This window comes from Sinocyclocheilus rhinocerous, unplaced genomic scaffold (assembly GCF_001515625.1).
Source record: "Sinocyclocheilus rhinocerous isolate Xijiao unplaced genomic scaffold, SAMN03320098_v1.1 scaffold1022, whole genome shotgun sequence".
In the NCBI taxonomy this organism is placed as follows: Eukaryota; Metazoa; Chordata; class Actinopteri; order Cypriniformes; family Cyprinidae; genus Sinocyclocheilus; species Sinocyclocheilus rhinocerous.
Window position 1 is genome coordinate 616,400 of NW_015656677.1, and position 18,846 is coordinate 635,245.

An 18,846-nucleotide genomic window follows, 5' to 3' on the forward strand; every position below is an offset into this window, starting at 1 on the left:
TATTTTTAAAAAAAAAAAAAAAAAAAAAATTCTAAATAATTTTATAATGAATAAATTATAATCATTAATAAATGATTATCTACTTTTTATGTTGTTTAATTTAATAATTAATATTTAATGCTTTTTTTACTTTGTAAAAATACAATTTTATGTATTTAATGATAAAAATGAATTTAAATAAATTACTTTAAATAATAAATCTATCTATCTATAAAGGGGTCTTTTTGTGTAAATATATTATTTTGTTAATTTTTAAGAAAACGTCTAAATTATTTTAAATTAAATAAATTACTTGGTAAATAAATTCTGAAATAAAGTCTATCTATCTGTCTGTTGTCTAAATTAAGTCTTTATTTTTATAAAACATTTTTATAAAATGTATAATTTTATCATTTAATAATTTTTGTTAATTTGTAAAAATAAAACCTCTAAATGTCTTTTGTCTTTTTTCATTTAATAATTAATATTTTAAAATAATTAATACGTTTAATGTTTTTTTTTACTTTGTAAAAATGTAATTTAATGTATTTAATGATAAAAAAAATTTGTAAATAAATTGCATTAAATGATCTATCTATCTGTCTGTCTGCCAGCCTTCCTGTTGTCTATATTAAGAGGTCTTTTTATTTTTATAAAAAACATTTCTATAAAATGTATAATTTTATCATTTAATAATTTTTGTTTATTTGTAAAAATAAAACCTCTAAACGTCTGTCTTTTGTTGTGAATCAAGTGGTAACATTTGTCATGGAACATATTTCACTGTTTCTCTGTAGGGGGTCGGATTGTCTCCTGGGGCTGGAATGAACACGGAATGTGTGGAGATGGTTCCCTCTGTGACGTCACACAACCGCGGCCAATCCCCCGTTTCAGAGACGCTACGGCTCTTCTGATTGGCTGTGGATCAGGACATTCAATGGCACTATGCAGTTTGAAGAGCAACGAGGATTCCGCAAGCTGAACAGGTTTGAGCGTTTGGCTCTCAGACTGTGACAAAGACTGTTTGCTTACGTTACGGTTTTAATTATTCTGAAAGACTCATTTAAGCCTTTAAAGGACAGATTTTAGATCAAAGTCTTAGAGATGCAAATACTACCCACGGATGCACACATTATGCTTATGACATGAGGAAGCGGCCAAAATAAACGTTTTTAGAAACAAGAACACTAGGTCTATTTGCAGCTTCATGCAAATTTTCATAACTTAAATGAGATTTATTTTACAGGCATATTCTAAATGTTAATATAGTAAATGTTAACGTTTAGTTGATATATTGGTCAGTAAGGAATAGCAGAAATAAAAATTCTCACTCTCATGTTGTTATAAACCTGTATAGCTTTTTTTCTCCCAGTTAATTCAGTGATGAATTTGGGCTTGTACATACTGTACTAGTGTCTTTGCAACAATTCAAAAAGACTGGAATTCAATGAGAACAGACAAATTCAATCAGACACTCACTCTCTGAATGGGTTTAACAATTCACTGCTGAAATAGCCATTCACGCTTTCTTTGCTGTGATGGACGGTCAACGATTATTTCCTCTGACCTTTTACCTCACAGTGACAGAGAATACCCTTAAATAACCTTCACTGTGGAGCCATTAACTGAAACAGATTTACTGCTTTGAAATGACCTGTCTGAAAGCACTCAATCTCCCAGAATGCCCTGTGGTGTGGGGCAGTCATTTGATCCCAGAGTGATAATTTACTAAAGACTGGGCGGGGGGACGTTTAAAAAGTGATTTTTCAATATTATTGACAACAGGATCTGTATTTTCATGGGTTCGAATAAAATATTTTGTTGCAAGAGACAATAAAAACAAAATTGTGCGTCAAAACCACTCAAAAAAAAGATCTTGATTTTCAAAAGTCAACAAATTTGCGACAGCTGAATGTAATATTTTGTCTGTCAAAAATAACATGCACAATACAATTTATTTATGAGAAGCCTGCTACCGGATTTTTCACTACATCTTCACTCTCAGAGAAGAAGAACATGGCAGCCTAAGTAGCTTCAACATGATGTCTGTCAGAAACGTAACATACCTAATACTTAACGCATAAGAGAATAAATTTGTTCTTCACTCGCTGAGATTGACAGGTGTTTTTTTATAAAATGTAGTAATGTGTTAAAATGTGTTTTAGAATTATTTTTGCTTTTAATTCAAGTATGTTTGTTCATGCATCTACTACTTTTTTTGCTTAAAAACCCACAAAACACACAAAATCTGTTTTAGTGCTTTTTATTGTCATTATTTTATTTTCATTGCTTTTTTAAAATCTCTCTTCAGAAAAAGACACAAAATTGCCTTAACAATATGTCAAATCAAACCATCAATGAAAACACCACCTGGTTTTAGATAACTATCCATACTGTGCACTGCAATGTGTTGAAAAACACAAGGAACGTCTCACAAAACAGCACAAACGTTTGGGATGCCGCCTTTTGCCAGGAAGTTCGATGTTTACTGTGTCCAAAAACTATGCAGTCATAAAGACTGTGAAACTTTGGAGGTTTTATTATATACTGTTGTTTGTGCTCTGCTGTGGTTGGGTCTTTGAACAGTCCAGCATGTTGTAAGGAAACGACCCAACGTCGACATTTCCCGTGATACAACTGGCAGTGCGCTAGTATGGTCCCAAAGAATTGGGTTTACTTCACATTTTCACAACAATGAAAAATAAATGTCGAAACAAACTTGAGACACAGTATCGGTTCCTTTCGTTTATTCCATCATAAACCCTGTATGTTCTCTATAAAGAGTTGTGTTGTTGTTCTGTGCAGGATTGTCTCTTGTGATGGTGTCTACGAAAACCGCCGTAATATGTGGCTTTCAAAATAGCTTGTATGTTCAGACTGAAGTTTCAAATGCAACCTAAGCATTTATCAAACATTTTCCTCATCAAACTCAATGATGGTGTTGCCATTCATTCAAAAATTCTGAGTTTGGTCCCAATAATGTGCTAATAAGCCTTAGTTTTTTACCTTCAAATCCAACACCGCGTTCCAACCAGGCACGACACATCAAATTTTCAGCGATAACGTCTTTTTATGCTGAATCATAGCCAATCAGAACACGATCGATGAGGCAGTTTTAAAAAGTGATTTTTTTTTTACTATTATTTACAACAACAGGATCCTCATTTTCATGGGTTTAAATAACTTTGTGCATCAAAACCACTTCTTTCCTAGTTAAAAAAAGAACTTGATTTTCAAAAGTCAACAAAATAAATGTAACTTTTTGTCTGTCAAAAAATAACATGCACAATACACGGTAGTATTTAATAAAAAAATTTAGCGACTACATATTTTCACAGACAATCAGAACACGATCGACATATATTAAACGTCAAATATAAATATTTAAGATAAGTAAAATTTTGAATCGGTGAGATTTCATTGTGGGCGGAGCCTGATTAGTCGTGTCTGATTAGTACGCGGTGCATCTCTAAAGTTACCATCCAATCATGTGAGCTACAAAATATATCAAATTGCCATTTGTTCTACAGAAAGTAATGTAAAAGTGAACGGTGCAAACAGTGCAAAAGGCATTTTCTACATGGTAACTACAATAGTACAAAATTCGGGAAAACAATTGCTCATTTTTTTTCTCCCTACTCAAACATGATCACAAAGCTCGTGGATTTGTTTTTTCTTTTTTCCCACTGAAATGTGATTAGTGACTGGAGTAACATTTTTACAACATTTAAACAAACACTTCAACGAGATAAAAGAAAGGTCATGTTTTCACAACACTAGCACACAAGCACCATGTACAACACTGACACTCACGAACGGAAAAACAACAGGCACTTCACACAAAACGACAGCACAATAAACCATGAACGAAACAACACTACATACGGCTGAACAACTACAGCTTCTCTTGGTTACTGTGCTACATCTACGCTGAATTAATTCTCAGTCACAACTCGGAAGAGAAGTGCTAATCTACAACAAACGCACAGCACACACTCACACACACGCGCTAAATACGGTACTATCAGGTGGGGGATGTGGCTTTATGGTTGACACACATAGTGGTTGGTACACCATGGTGCATTACACACACTGACTCTGTTGGTTGTCTGCTTCGGTTGGCGCGCTGGGTCTCTAAAAAAACACGAAGAGAAAACAACAACAACAAACAACAAGGAAAATCATATTAATACACCAAACGAACAGCACAGAAACATGGGGGAGGGGGGAGGGGGGTGGGCAGATGAAGAAGGTTGGCGGGATTGTTGTCCCTCGAACCGTGCAAGCAATCAGGTTGATGTGTGTCAAGCAGGTGAATATGACCGTCTTTACAGGCTCATGGTAAACTCAGGGTTTACCATGCACTCTCCCATGCTGCATTCATTCAGATCCGGTGTAAGGCTACATGTTATTGTTAATACGATTAACTCATCAGGTCATGCTGTGATTGGTTTTGTACGCAGTGGAACGGTGTGACATGCTCGGTTAATGACTTGTGGCATGCTACCGGTGTGCGAAACAGGGCACGATCACTGCTAGTCCTGCCTCGGCTCTCCTGTTTCAATCCCCCCCCGCTTTACCAGGAGGTCACACGCTCTCTCTTTGACCTTTCTGACCTTTTAAGATCCAAGTGTGATTGTGCATCCTTTTACCAGGATTGAATTATGAGCTAGTAACACTGGTGCATAATTGCAACTTTAAATACGGACTGTAAAGTCCAAAAATAGCTGCCGGGAAAAGCAGCTCAGTGATAAAGATAGGGTGAAAGATCAAAGAGACATCACAATACAGGCACAGCTTATTGCCAAGCTACCGGGGGAGTAATGTATGCATGTTCTGTCAAAGAAAACCAGAGTCTATATACAGATTGGATACAAAATTTATTTCATGCAAGGTTCATATTTACAGTTTTGTCATTCGCATATGTATTTTTGCATAAAAGTGCATGCATTTACCTCTCCCCAAATAATTCCAAAAGTACACTGATTATTTTCTTTTTTAGAAGACGTTTTTTTTTCTGTCAACTGCACGATACATCTATATTGTATATTTTCTGTGTGATTTGCTACAGTGTTACACGTTTAGAAATGTGATATACACATGTATGTATTCCAGATAAATCACATTTGAAACAGAATTTATGAAAAATATGGGTTTTTGTGAAAATAAAACCTTATTTATATAATAGCTGGTATTGTAATTGAAATTCTGCTATTTAAATTTGCCTACTCTGTTCGAGAAAAAGTTAAAGTGCTTTTTTTTCCACTATTTGCATCTTAATTTGTTCGTCAAAAAGTCGAATGGTCGACTCAGTTGCTGCTACTAATAGATACAGGGTGTTTAAAAAACACCAGAGATCATAGTTTGGGGAAAGGCAAAAAATGTTTGCAAAAATAAAAAAACAATTGCTACATATATTGTATGTCATCGTAAATGATATCATACTCTGCATCAGATATATTTAAAGAAGCTTTGGATGAAAAAAATTTTTTTTCTTACACTGTTTCAATAAACTTACATTGTTTTCTCAGATAGTTTCCCATGCAAGGCATGCAAATGCAAATGAGGTTTCATCAGTCAAGTTTCTATGTTGGTGACGTGTGCATCACTAGAATCATGATTGATTAGTGTCACTTCAAACTAACTTTAACTTATATCATATATGAAATAGCCATTGTCTCATCTTTTTTTCCTTTTCAATGGTGTCCAATAGCACCTAATGAAAACCACAGCTTAAAACACCCAGGGTTTGGGGAAAAAAGGAGTTATGAAGGAGAGAGAAGGGGAAGAATGAAAAGTGCAGAAAATCGAAAGTGATGAAAGAAATGAGACGGCATAGAGAAGGTGGTGGTGGGGGCGTCAGATGAAACCACTGCATAGGAAGATGAGAGACTGTGGAGAAAAGAAAGAAGAGAAATGGAAGATGACAAGAATAGACTAGAAGGAAGATGAGGAGAAAAAAAGGAAGGAAGAGAAGAGAGGAGGAAGGTCACCGGAAGGAGGAAGTGGAAGGGAGGAGGAAAAGGAAAAGGGGAGGAAGAAGAATGCAAAGAGTGGAAGTAGCAAGAAAAAAATAGATGAAAGAAGGGGAGGAGGAAGAGGAAGGAAAAGAGAATAAGAAGGAGCAGAAAAGAAAGTGGGAGATGAAGCAAGAGGAATTAGGAGGAGAGAAGAAAGATGAGGAAGGACAAGGAAAGTAGCAGAGGAAGATGAAGTAGAAGATAGGAAAAGGCAGAGGAGGAGGAAGAGGAATAGGAAAGATAAGTTGAAGATGAAGGGGGGGGGGGAAGGAGAAGGGCAGTAGATGTGGAAGTGAGAAGAAGAGGAGGGAGAAGGGAAGAACAAGAGGAAGATGCAGAAAAAGAGACAATAGAATACAAAGGAGAAAATGAAGAGGAAAAGGGGAGGAAGAGGAAGGAAAAGTGAGAAGGACAGAGGATTAGAAAGGAAATAAGAAGGAGAAGGGGAAGAAGAGAGAAAGCAAGAGGAACAAGAAGAAGTGAAGAAGAAGAGTTCAAATTAAAAAGAGTTTAATGAGAGATGGATGGTACACAGTGTGAGCAGGCGTCTCAGCGCAGCACTGCGGAGCGAGGGCCTCTGATTGGTTAGTTTTGTTGTCCATGCTACAGGATGGATGGGATGGGAGAGTGGACCTGCTGCATGAGACAGGGTGGGCTGCAGGGCAGGGCCGACACTGAGGCCACGCCTCCAGACATGCTGCTATGGCTCCATGGCTTTTCATAACCTTCATTTGAAGAGAAAAAGGGCTTTCAGTAAAACCTCAGAGCAGCCTTCAACTCTAGACAAAGACTCTCTGCCAAGGTTTGCTTGTGAATAAATATGCTTCTTAAAGTAGGTTCATGGACAGATAGCTGAGGTGCGTGTACTGTATGTGGTGTGTATGCGCAGATTAGATTTGGTTAGTGTTGCTTTGTCATGTACTTGTTATGTGCATGGTTAGCCAGTTGACAATGACTGATTGCCAAGTCAACTGCATCATCCCCCATGCGTTCTATGCTTCAAACTGTCTACTGCATGCATGGGGTGGTTTCACAGTGCTGTACAGCACAACACAGGTTCAGAGAGACATCAAAGAACTCAGCCAGACACATCAGCCCAACAAGAAACAACCGTACATGTACACCCAGTTTACTGGTACTGTAGCTGTCTAGCTACCAGATGATGCTACTTCTGTTAAATATGGACACATCCTGAAAGCCAAACCACTCTCAAAGTTCAAACCTGCTGATATATAAATGACATTTCTGCAAGAAACAGAGATGCTTTTCCCACTGTGCGTGATGGTACACCTATCTAAATTCACCTGGTTCTAATAGTTTCGAACACTAGAAAGCCATATTGTCCTGTTATATCATGACCTAGGTCAGGGTTACTTAACCCTGGTCCAGGAGACCCACTGTCCTGTCGAGTTTAGCTCCAACCTTAAGCAAACACACTTGAACCAGATAATCTCTTTCAGGATTACTTAAACATTAAAGGCAGGTTAGTTTGAAGCAGGGTTGGACTTGAACTTTGTAAAACATTGGGTCTCCAGGAGCAGGAATGAATACCCCTGACCTACATGTAGAAAATTCAACTTATATTACTTGTATTATACATTTTGTTCACACAATTTATTGTCAGTTTCAAAAGCCCTTTTCCCCCTACGTCCTTAAAACATACCATGCCCTTTTAAATCAATAGATTCTCAGCATTCTCTGACATAGCATAAACTCTAGTGTGTGTAGTTACCCTTAATTGCTAGGTTGGACTATCTGTAATTTGGATGCCTGTGAAAGCTTAGAGTAGTAGTAAGCTTCCATGAGAGTAAATCCACTGAGAAATGAAAAGATTTCTGCATTACTAAAACTATTAGTACTTTTTAATTTTCACAAACAAGACCACTAATTACTCAGAAATCTTAATCACAAGGTTCTTGTCAAAATCAAACCTGCCAGTAGATTCATTATTCAGATGCGTCCAACTCAAGTTCAGTTCATTCTAGCTAAACATCCAGAGCTCAGCAGATCAACGTGCTAAACTAACAGATTAATGAGTAACATTAAAAGAGTCAAAACATGACAAATCTCAATGATCTTTTCAAATAAAAGTTATTTTATGTGTAACATAATATGTAACATACTCTAGTTTCAGAACTGAAAGACTTGTCCAAAAAGTCAATCTCTTCAAACCCTGTTTAAAATATTACTCATCAGTGTGCTGACTCATCCAATTGCGGTAAAGTAAAAAGGACATGCTAAAGAGATTGTTTGTAAGTCTTGAAGGCATAGAACTAAACTTCTACAGTCAGAAAGAGGGTAAAAAAAACTTGGTAAGACCAAATTATTGAACCTCTGAGGAAACAATTTTATGATATGACTCCTTTAAGGTTACCATTTTACTGTCATTTCACTTTGACAGAAATTTACAGATTCTAAAATATTAGCTCCTACCTTGGTATCTGATCTCGGAAACCTCTTCCTGTGCCAGGGGGCATGTGTCACTGTGTGTGCTGGGTCGCGGGGAGTTAATCGCTGACTTGCAGTAGTTGGGAGACCCCAGTTGAGGTGCTCGTGGGATATGCTTATTTTTTTTCTTTGGTAGTTTTTGTTTCGCCATGGCTAGGGAGTAGTACATGCCGAAGTTGTTCACGATTACAGGTACAGGCATGGCGATCGTCAGCACACCTGCCAGGGCGCACAGTGCGCCCACCAGCATGCCGGACGTCGTCTGAGGGTACATATCGCCATAGCCGAGGGTTGTCATCGTTACCACAGCCCACCAGAAGCCAATGGGGATGTTCTTGAAGTGTGTGCCACTACTGGCGTCAGGATCGTTGAGGTTTCTTCCAAAACGTTCAGCATAGTAGATCATAGTGGCAAAGATTAAGACTCCGAGTGCAAGGAAAATAATAAGGAGGATAAATTCATTGGTACTGGCACGGAGCGTGTGCCCTAGTACACGCAAACCCACAAAGTGTCGCGTCAGCTTGAATATACGGAGAATTCGAACGAATCGCACCACACGGAGGAAACCCAACACGTCTTTTGCTGCTTTGGAGGAGAGTCCACTCAGCCCTACCTCCAGGTAGAAGGGGAGGATGGCCACAAAGTCAATGATGTTGAGGGCATTTCTGACAAATTTTAATTTGTTTGGACAGGTAGTCACTCGGATTAGAAACTCAAAAGTGAACCACACAACGCAGACACCCTCAACGTAGGTTAACTGCACCATAGTCTCCGTCTCGGGAAAGACACGCTCCCGTGTTTCATTGCCCACCATGTAAGTCTCTGTGCGGTTGATGATGGGATTGAAGGCCTCATGAGTCTCCAAACAGAATGTGGTAATGGACATCAAAATGAAGAACAAGGATGCAAATGCTACCCACTGTGGGAAAGAAAGAGAGAGAGATGTTATGTAAGACCTTAATGAAACAGTCATCCAAAAATTACAGTTCTTTCAATATGTCTTCCCAACTTGTATAACGTTCTTTCTTCTGTGGAACACAACAGGGAAAATTTTGTAGGATAGCACTGGTCTACACTGATAGCTTTTGTATGACTTCAGAAGACTTGATACTTAAGTACTTTTACGGTACTTTTTCAATAATTCTAACAACATGACAGAATTCCTTTAATACTTGTTCTTTGAATTCCTTACAAAACAGCTGTAACCCACAGTTCAGCTATAAATAGGTTTTCCCAACATCAGAGCAGACAAAGATAAATCCAATTACAACATCATGAAAACACTAATTGCTCATAAACACCCTTTTCAGCAGAATTCAGAGGAAGTACACTTGGATAATGTCACGTCTTCAATTCCTCGACGTGCTTCTGAAAAGTGCCACGTCAACAAATGGGGGGCTTAACAGCTGAAACTCAAGGTCACTGTGCGCTCTCAAGGAGAGCATAGAATGACAGAAAGGCACCAATATAACTGCCCTCCACCACTTCGGGATAAATTTAACCATACTTCCCCTCACCAGGGACTCCTGGTCAGCCTCTGGCAAGGTTACCACATGCAGATTTGGTGATATGGTCCCTCGAGTGCTTTGAAAGAGGAAGGAGGCTTGAACCACTTAAGCCCCGTTCACACCAAGAACGATAACTATAAAGATAACTATAAAGATAACGATATTAGCGTCCACACCAGCGAACAATATCGTCTGTGTATTTTAAGCGCACGCGCGTCTGCCTCTTTAAATTCTTGAGCTCGTTACAGCAGGATGGATTTTGATTGGCTGTCAATGTTTCTATCGTTCATCAGCTGGAAAAAATAATTCTGAAAATGATTCCAACGATATCGTTTCTCTGTGCCTTTATCGTTATAGTTGTAGTGTGGACTCTGCTATTCTTTAATATTGAGAACAATTTTTATAACTATATCTTTATCGTTATCTTTATAGTTATCGTGCTTGGTGTGAACGGGCCTTTACACGGCAGCTTACTGTAAGATAGAACGACAAGCATGGACAGATGGAACTGGATTTCAGTAGGGGAGCCCCACCACAGGATGACGGAATACTGGTTAGTGGTGGAATTACATAAGTGCAAGTTTGGTCATGTTTTCCCTACCATGGGATCTTCTGGCAACTGAGAAAAGCTCCATCCATTATGTATGAATTGATTATTCTTCTCAAATTAAATATTCAATTAAGGCTGTGAATCTCAATGACAAATCATCCATCCGCGCATAATAGAAATTCAGTACATTCTTGGAATTTAATAATCACTGTGACACAACTTTTCCATTTCCTAAAAAAAAAATGTTGGTTTATTCTTGCTTGCCTGTTTAGAAGTCGGTACTACAATACTGGGGTTTTCTGGGTGGCTGCTTACCAAGTCTCGGTTGCTCCCTTTAATGTAAATGTATGGGATTTTCTCACCCATTTTATCTTACACCGGGCAAAAACTGTGAGTCAGATCACTTTGAAGAGTAATAGCACCCCTCTTCTTAACAGTCCACATGGTTTGATGTATCATTCTCAAGTCAAGCCAAAGTTTAATGCTTGAAACTTGTTCAAATCACTAAACCCTGAATATGAACAATGCCTTGGCAAACAGCACTACCAGATGCATTACATGCTCATTTCTAAACAAAAATACAATTCTTGACCTATTTTCAATTATAAAAAGTAGTGCTGTCAAACGATTAATCGCGATTAATCGCATCTATAATAAAAGTTTTTGTTTACATAATATATGTGTGTATACTGTGTATATTTATTATGTATATATAAATACAAACACATGCATGTATATATTTAAGAAAAATTTGTTATGTTTATATATTAAATATATTTATATATAATATAAAATATAAGAATATGAATATATAAATGTATAAACGTAAATATTTTCAAAATATATACTGTATGTGTGTGTATTTATATATACATAATACATATACACAGTACACATACATATATAAGTTATTTTGGATGCGATTAATCGTTTGACAGCACTAATAAAAAGCAACCATTCCAGAATGACCATTTTTGTAAACAATTCACTCAAACGATTACAAACTCGCTCAGCTAACTCATGACCAAATTTCATTGTATCATCATTACTGAACAATAAACAATTACAAATGATTTTCATTCATATAACAATATGCATTTACAATATGTAAGCTAGTATCAAATATCAATGTTTTTTTTGTTCATATACTATGTTTTCATGAAGTTTCAAAGCATTAATACACCTTCTCTGCCCTGATCTGCCTCTGGTTCTGACGGCTAGCAACACCTCTCAGTTCTTCGGTTCCTTCTATCAAATAAATTCTTCTTCCACAGACAGTTTATATCTGGGTCAGCCAGTGCTTAGTCTAACAGACACTATTCCCTAGATGTGCCTCGTTTCCTGTGTTTGTAGGGAGGAGAAACGTTTTGTCTGAAGAAGCCTACGAGCACATACACACAAAAACGCACATAAATGAAAATTTTTCACCACTTATTAAGATCGCTTTGACCTGTAGAAAAAGCTGTTGAGTTATGGAAATGAAGGAACTCTATTTGGCAGCAAAAAGCATCTTTCTCCATTGATGAACGTTCAAAAGAATCCATGTATTTTGATGGAAAAAAATGTGCAAGAGAGATTTAAATTGCAAATATTTGAATTTCCTATTGCAGATGTTGTTAACAGTGCCTGATTTGTTTTTGGAAGGCTCTCAAAAGTGTAAAAAAGACTAATTTTTCAGTTTCACATCACAGCTCATTGTCGTGACAATTTCCTACAGCTCCACAGTAATTATGCTCTGATTCATTCAAAGACGGATGTGGGATACAACTTGATATCTTAATGATGCTCGAAAGATGACGTACAACATAAGGACGTAATTAACATGGCATTGCTACACTTCTCAATGAAGACTACTATGCTAGGGTTTGTTCTACCGATTATCAACATAGAGGAAAATTTGGTGTTTTACAAACCTGTCTCTGCAAACAATGCCTTTATTTTTTTGTATAGATGCATGCCATTGTACCTGGAACTTACAGTTTTCACAAGTTCTTTCCAGTTTTGTATCAAATATGAATCAGATGGTCAGTGACAGACTGGGGCGGTAAAAAACCAGTTAATAATTAATCAAGGTAAGACATGGATTACATCATCACCGCTGCTTTTTTCTCCTTCACAGATGCCTGTAAATTTGGTGTAATTCATGCAAAATAACAAATATCACCTCAAATATTTGAAAACGGCTCTTTTTTAACTGCTGACTCACTTTTGCTCTCCTCAAACTGAGGGCGAAAGCACATTCTCACGACCTTGCAAATCCCAGAGGGCAACAGTTTGATCCACGAGAACGTTTAATCCTCACTCTCTCATTGATCAAGATCCAAACACGAGAACAGCTTGATCCCCTTGATCTCAGGGGACACAACATGATCCGTTTCTCCCCCTCTGCCCTCCCGTCACACACTGATGACTTGAAGTGACCGTCCATTTTAAGTTTTATCCCTCCACACACACATCTACTTATTTTGAATGGTCGTCAATGGAGAAAATGCTTTTTTGGGGTCCAGATGGTGTATTTACGGCATCTACCAGCAGGGGCTAATGCAACCATGCTAACCAGCCAAACCACGATCTCTTGCAGTTTCCAAATGAATATTAAAAGAGAAACTTTCTGGTACTCTATCTTTCGGTGAATCTAGTGCTTTTTCACACCCATAGGGATGTTGACTGCAGACTCATTGACGTAAAGCGGCATCATTTGCAGCCATTTAATCTGGGTTAAAGAGCCCATTTTCATTTTTCAGCCCTTGAAAAAACATGCGAGTGCCAGTGCTGGGAATGTTGAAACTCACTTAAAGTGCTGGTAACTGTATTAGTCGGTGGGCGGCCCGGAGCTGATTCATTCTGCGTGCAAGTGTGTGTTTGTGTATGAACCGATGTGTTGCTGCGATGCTGATGCAGCTGAGATATGAGATGTTCTCATTAAATACACTCACACACACCCCAACCAGGCAGACTAATGAATGACATGCAGCTTGATAATTACTGTGAGGATGAGTCTGGACAAGTCTACGTGTATGCAGACAGAGTCTGAACCGATAGGCCTTGTGTGTTCACTTCCTGTTCGATTATGGCACAGTGCGGTTTATATTCTCTTTCTCAGAAGAATTTCTGGGTCTGAACAGGGTTTTAGACTAAGCCAGACCCATTTACACCAAAATGAAGGGCATCGGCTTGTGATTGCATAACAGACAATAAGACAAAAAATTAGCTCATGGTTCCCATGAAAATAATTCTGGTGGTTTTTCCTAAAAGCGCACAAAAATATGTCCAGACCACATTTCACACACACACACAGACACACAAAACGAAATGAAATTAAATAAATATTTATCTAAATTAAAAGAAATCTTAAAGAAAATTTACATTTATTTTTGACTAATACATACAAAGAAATACTGTAAGAAAATAATTTCCTTTATTTTAATCAATCAAATGTATCATAACAAATACTTAATGTATAAATGCTTTATTTAATCCATATATATAAAGATGATAATGTAAAAGAAAATGTGTAATGTAAAACAACAATAGATAATAATAAAATGTAATGGTTGAGGCTTAATGGTAGGCTTCATTGTGTTAAAAAATATGATTTCTTCTTTCTCACTTTTGATTTTGGGGTTAAAAATGACCGCTTTTGTAACATTCACACCCTCACAGGCATTACTGTAGGAGAACGACAGGACACATTATCAACCACAGAGTGGCATCTGTTGTTTGCAATGCAAAGTACAAACTAGCTAACATCAGAAAACAACAGGACACCTCACTCAAAATGATCCTATTTCCTGTTATATTTCAAAAAACATGCAACTAAGACAAAATGACCGATTCACCTGATCCTGCACTGAGGTACAGTGCTGTAAGCGTCATCATTTTGAAAGAGGACCAATGCCAAGTTTCCAACAGTTAGCTTTATAACAACGTTTCTACAATACTTAGAAAAACATGTTTATTTATTTCTTTCTTTTTTTTTAAATTGACAAAACCTGTATCATTCTTGCCAGTTTCTAACTCTAAGAAGCCTAAACCTTTTGCTTATCTATACAAAATGCATGCCCTCCCAGGCTTCTTGGCTTTCAGTTTAGATAAAGATAAAGAAAGATGTCATCTGTGATCACAGCAGGTAATTGAGTTGTCAAGTTGTAATGTAATTAAGATATTCTTCCTGATGGAGGCGACCTATAAATAACTCAAAACAATTGAATTGACTTGATCTAGTGTAGAAACGGCACATACAATGCTGTTTACAAGGTTTCACTGCACCACCTATGCGCAGGGAGTCCAGCCATGACTCCAACATCCCAATTCATTCATCTGAAATCGGTGTATTTTTTCCAGCCGCCTCCACTTGAGAAGCAGAGAGGCGCTGCATTTAGAAAACGTGGTAAAAATAATCCAGCACCGTTGACAAGAATGTATATTTGATGCAGAAACCCAGCTTTCCCATCACGCATCAGCGATTGCTCAGACTGTGTATCAAAAACAAGTCGTGCAGAGGATCTAAATCACAAATCCTGGCTGTGGTCGATGTCCATAAGCGGACTTCATCAAACCCATTACTGCTTGATTTGCTATCAGGAAGCCTGGTTCATGATTCTCTGTGGTGCTGCCAGGAGCCGGGCCACTTTTCCTCAGATCCAGCAGCTCTCTGCTACGGCAGACAGTGTCGGACAGCCTGGCTCCTGGCAGAGCAGCCCATAGCCAAATGAATAATACATTTCCTTCTAGAAAACCAGTCTCACCTACAATTTATTTGTTTAGACACGTCATCCGCATTCAAAACCTACCTGAAACTCTTTCTACATTGGCGGCCAAATGTTTGAAATAATTGAATTTTTACATTTTTTTGAAAGAATTCTCTTATGCTTACCAAGGCTGCATTTAGTAAAATATTATTGCATTTTAAAAAATCTGTTTTCTATTTGAATATATTTTAAAATGTAATTTATTCATGTGATACTTTTTTTTTTTTAAATGCTCAAATGCCCATTTCTTATTTTTATCAATGCTGAAATTATTTTTTGCTGCTTAATTTTTTAATGGAAACTGTGATACTCTACAATTCAAAAAGTTGGGGTAAGTGTGATTTAAAAAAAAAAAAAAAGACAAGAAATGGAAAGAAATTAACAATTGACAAAATAATACAATACAAGCTTTTATTCAGCTAGGATGCAATAAATTCAGAAGTGACAGTAAAAACATTTATAATGTTATGAAAAAAATTATTTCAAATTAATGCAGTTCAATAAACTTTCTATTCATCAAAGAATCTTTAATTTTTTTTACACAGTTTCCACAAAAAATATCAAGCAGCAAAAACTTTTTCAGACTTGATAATAATAAGAAACATTATTAATAATTGAGTACCAATAATAATTGAGCAGCCATATTAGAATGATTTCTGATGGATCATGTGACATTGAAGACTGGAGTAATGATGCTGAAAATTAAGTTTTCCATCACAAGAATAAATTACATTTTTAAATCTATTCAGATAGAAAACTCTTGTTTGAAATTGTAATAATATTTCACAATATTACTATATGTTTCGATCAAACAAATGCAGCCTTGGTCAGCATAAGAGACATTTAAAATCCTAATTATTCTAAACTTTTGCCCACCATTTTATGTCTACGTTTTTCCTACAATCTGCTCGCTTAGATCTTGGAGGACGTCCATCTCCTGCTCTGTCAGTGCCAAAGCGGTGGGCTAGAGTCAGTAGAGCTGACCTGTTTTAACCTGGCTGCCAAAACTCGTAGAAATGCTGGGATGGCGTTCATCTCCGATTAAGAGCTTATAGGGTTCCTGCTGAGAGCAATGATGGGACAGCGGTGAGGGCAAAGAGCTGACATTTGAAATGAGCTAATGAAATGCCCATAAAATCTCAAGGGAAGTGTGTCTTTTACAGCACAAAGTGCCCTTAAATGCTTTATACGAGTGCATCTTTAGTGTTTGTGTGCCTTGGGGTTGTGTGTATCTGCGTGTCTCTAGGGGTGAGGTGGCTGCTTGTCACACAACAAAACAGGCGAGCTGCAGTATAGTGGCAGCGTGCTCCTGAACAAAACATGATCTGTATGGACAAGCAACGATGTGAGCAGTCTTTATTTCCAACGCCTAGTCAGTCAGCAAATCACAGTCGCTTGATAACCTTCATCAGGTAGAGGAGACAACAAAACTAAGGTGCACTGTGGTAAAGACTTGCAAACAAATGGAGTTATTTTATACTATAACAGTATGGCAGTGCATGACGTCATTTATGGCCCATCTCGTGGCTTCTTTTATCTGACGAAAGAGAAGGTGGGTATTATTTCAAGGTCACCAAGAGCTGTGGGATGTGCTCAGAGATGTGGTCATCCAGAGTCTCTGTGTCTCTCCATAAGTCTGCAATTGGGACATTCCACGGGGGAAACAAATCTCAAGAATATATGAGTAAAAATGACTTGAGTTTTTATAGGCATTTTTCTTGTCGAAAAATCGATTTATTTTCATTTATTTAATTAGATCATTTCTTTTCCTTTTCAGTTCTATAATGAGGATGTGTTTTTGGCCTATTAATAAATAAATGAATAAATAAAGTATATAGTATTTTGTATTTATTCTATAAACATTTTCAAAATGTATTGTAGCATTACATTTTTATTTATATACATATTTCAGTTTGTACTGTAGAGAGTATTATATATATATAATTTATATACACACACACACTAAACGATGTATTATATGAATTATAATATTTTCAACATGCATTCTTATAGTCAAACATAATAAAATTTTAAAATGTAGCTTCACTTAGTCATTTTTCTTCAGAATGTTTCAAATCTTGCAGAAATTTACTTTGTACATTTATTTTATTTTATTTTGAAAATTACCTTTTCAAAGTAGGAAGGACCCAGTGGAATGATCCAGTTTGACATGGTTGTATCCATCACTGATTTCTCAAATGATCAATCAAAATCAAGAATCACCGATGGGCTCATTAGGATCATTTGACCCTCAATTGGTCTGACACGGTATTATGCCTAAGCTGTTTTGCTGGTCTGTAAACTGGTTTTAAAGGGGTTTGGTGCACTATTCACGCTGGAAGTCCAGCAAACCATAGCTTTTTCCGAAAACACATAGCCTAATAGTATTTCTCAATGAACTCACCCGTGCGTATTTTGAGGAATACGGGTCCTCAAAGAGCGCCCACGTCTTCTTCTGCCATCTGCTCCAGCGCCCGGACCTGTTATCGGGCGAGTCGCCTTGCGCCAGTCTCCGGGTCATCTCAACACCCTCATCCCCCTCGGCCGCCTCAGCAACCCCCTCAGGCTCCGGGTCTTCATGCCCGAGATCCAGAGCAACCCCGGCGAAGCTGTCCAAAGCCTCCTCCGCCTCTCGATGCTGCCGGTAGGTCATCCAGCAACACGGTTCCACGTCTGTCTCGTCGATCCCCCAAAACGCCAGCTCCTCCTCATACAAAGGTCCACACACGTCCGCCGGGCAATGCAGCTTGCCCGTGCGATAATAGTTAAGGATGTGGGCGAAAACGCCGGGGTGACGGTCGAAGAAAAACTCCCCGATGTTCGCATCATAATCGAAGTTATTAGGCGCGTCGGGCTCCGCCAGCCAGGAGAGTCGAGTGCCGGGCAGGGTGCGCAGGGTGCTGCGGTAGGTCTGGTGCTTGATTCCTCCGACGTTGATCACGATGCGATCCTTGTCGTCCCCTTGGCCCATCGCGTACCTCTCTAGTCATATCTCCAAACCGTGGACCGTCATCATACCGCTGGAACCCATGTTCAGAAATTCAAATGTGTTTACGATCGTGCCAGGTGCGCCTCAAAGTGTCCATGCCAACAATAGAATTCCAAAACCCTTGAATGACTTCTAAGATGCGAACGCGTTTTCCCTCCAATACCCCAATATCCCGACCCCCCGGCTCGAGTTTGAGGGCGTCAGGAAGGTTTTTTTATGGTGTCACTGGGCGCAAGGTGGTGCTGAACGGACAGCGCCAGTCATCCGTCGAGCCTTCATAACTCCAGCGTCCCTATTGTGTTACAGCTTCCCCTAGGGAAAAAAAACCGCGCTACACATCCGTTTTCTTTGAGAACGCACAGACGAACCAGCAGCAGATCTTGCCTTCAGCAATTCCAGTAGCCTTTAAAAAGGTATGCACAATCGATGGTGCTTTGAATAGTCCGAAGTCCCATTGAAGCGGATCACTTGTGATGACGGTCTGAAGAACCAGGCGTCGCAGCAACAAGGGAGGGTCTTTCATTCACAGGAGCAGAGCTCAATCTAAAATGTGTTTCCACGCGAACAAAAACGCAACATGTTCTCGGGGTGGAAGACGCAC

General features: G+C 38.2%; 2 protein-coding genes across 2 annotated transcripts in view; one reads left to right on the forward strand and one right to left on the reverse strand.

Moving 5' to 3' along the window:
* Positions 1-2,117, forward strand: part of LOC107720786 (secretion-regulating guanine nucleotide exchange factor-like) — a 23,240-nt gene extending 21,123 nt beyond the window's left edge. Inside the window, 1 exon segment of the mRNA XM_016528613.1 lies at positions 777-2,117. Coding sequence (XP_016384099.1) covers positions 777-961 — 185 coding nt within the window. The 3' untranslated portion in view covers positions 962-2,117.
* A 4,485-nt stretch (positions 2,118-6,602) lies between these two features.
* Positions 6,603-18,846, reverse strand: LOC107720760 (potassium voltage-gated channel subfamily C member 1-like). The gene is made up of 3 exons (XM_016528584.1): positions 17,661-18,846; positions 8,433-9,366; positions 6,603-6,724 (listed from the first exon to the last, which is right to left on the reverse strand). The coding sequence occupies exons 1-3, from the start codon at positions 18,225-18,227 to the stop codon at positions 6,603-6,605; spliced, it is 1,623 nt and encodes a 540-aa protein (XP_016384070.1). The 5' UTR covers positions 18,228-18,846.

Excerpts from the sequence above, each read along its gene's own strand:
- LOC107720760 (XM_016528584.1), bottom strand. The coding sequence starts at position 18,227 with ATGGGCCAAGGGGACGACAAGGATCGCATCGTGATCAACGTCGGAGGA. Across the intron at positions 9,367-17,660 it reads ATTCCTCAAAATACGCACGG|TGGGTAGCATTTGCATCCTT; the intron begins GTGAGTTCATTG and ends TCTTTCCCACAG. Across the intron at positions 6,725-8,432 it reads TTCCGAGATCAGATACCAAG|GTTATGAAAAGCCATGGAGC; the intron begins GTAGGAGCTAAT and ends CTTCAAATGAAG.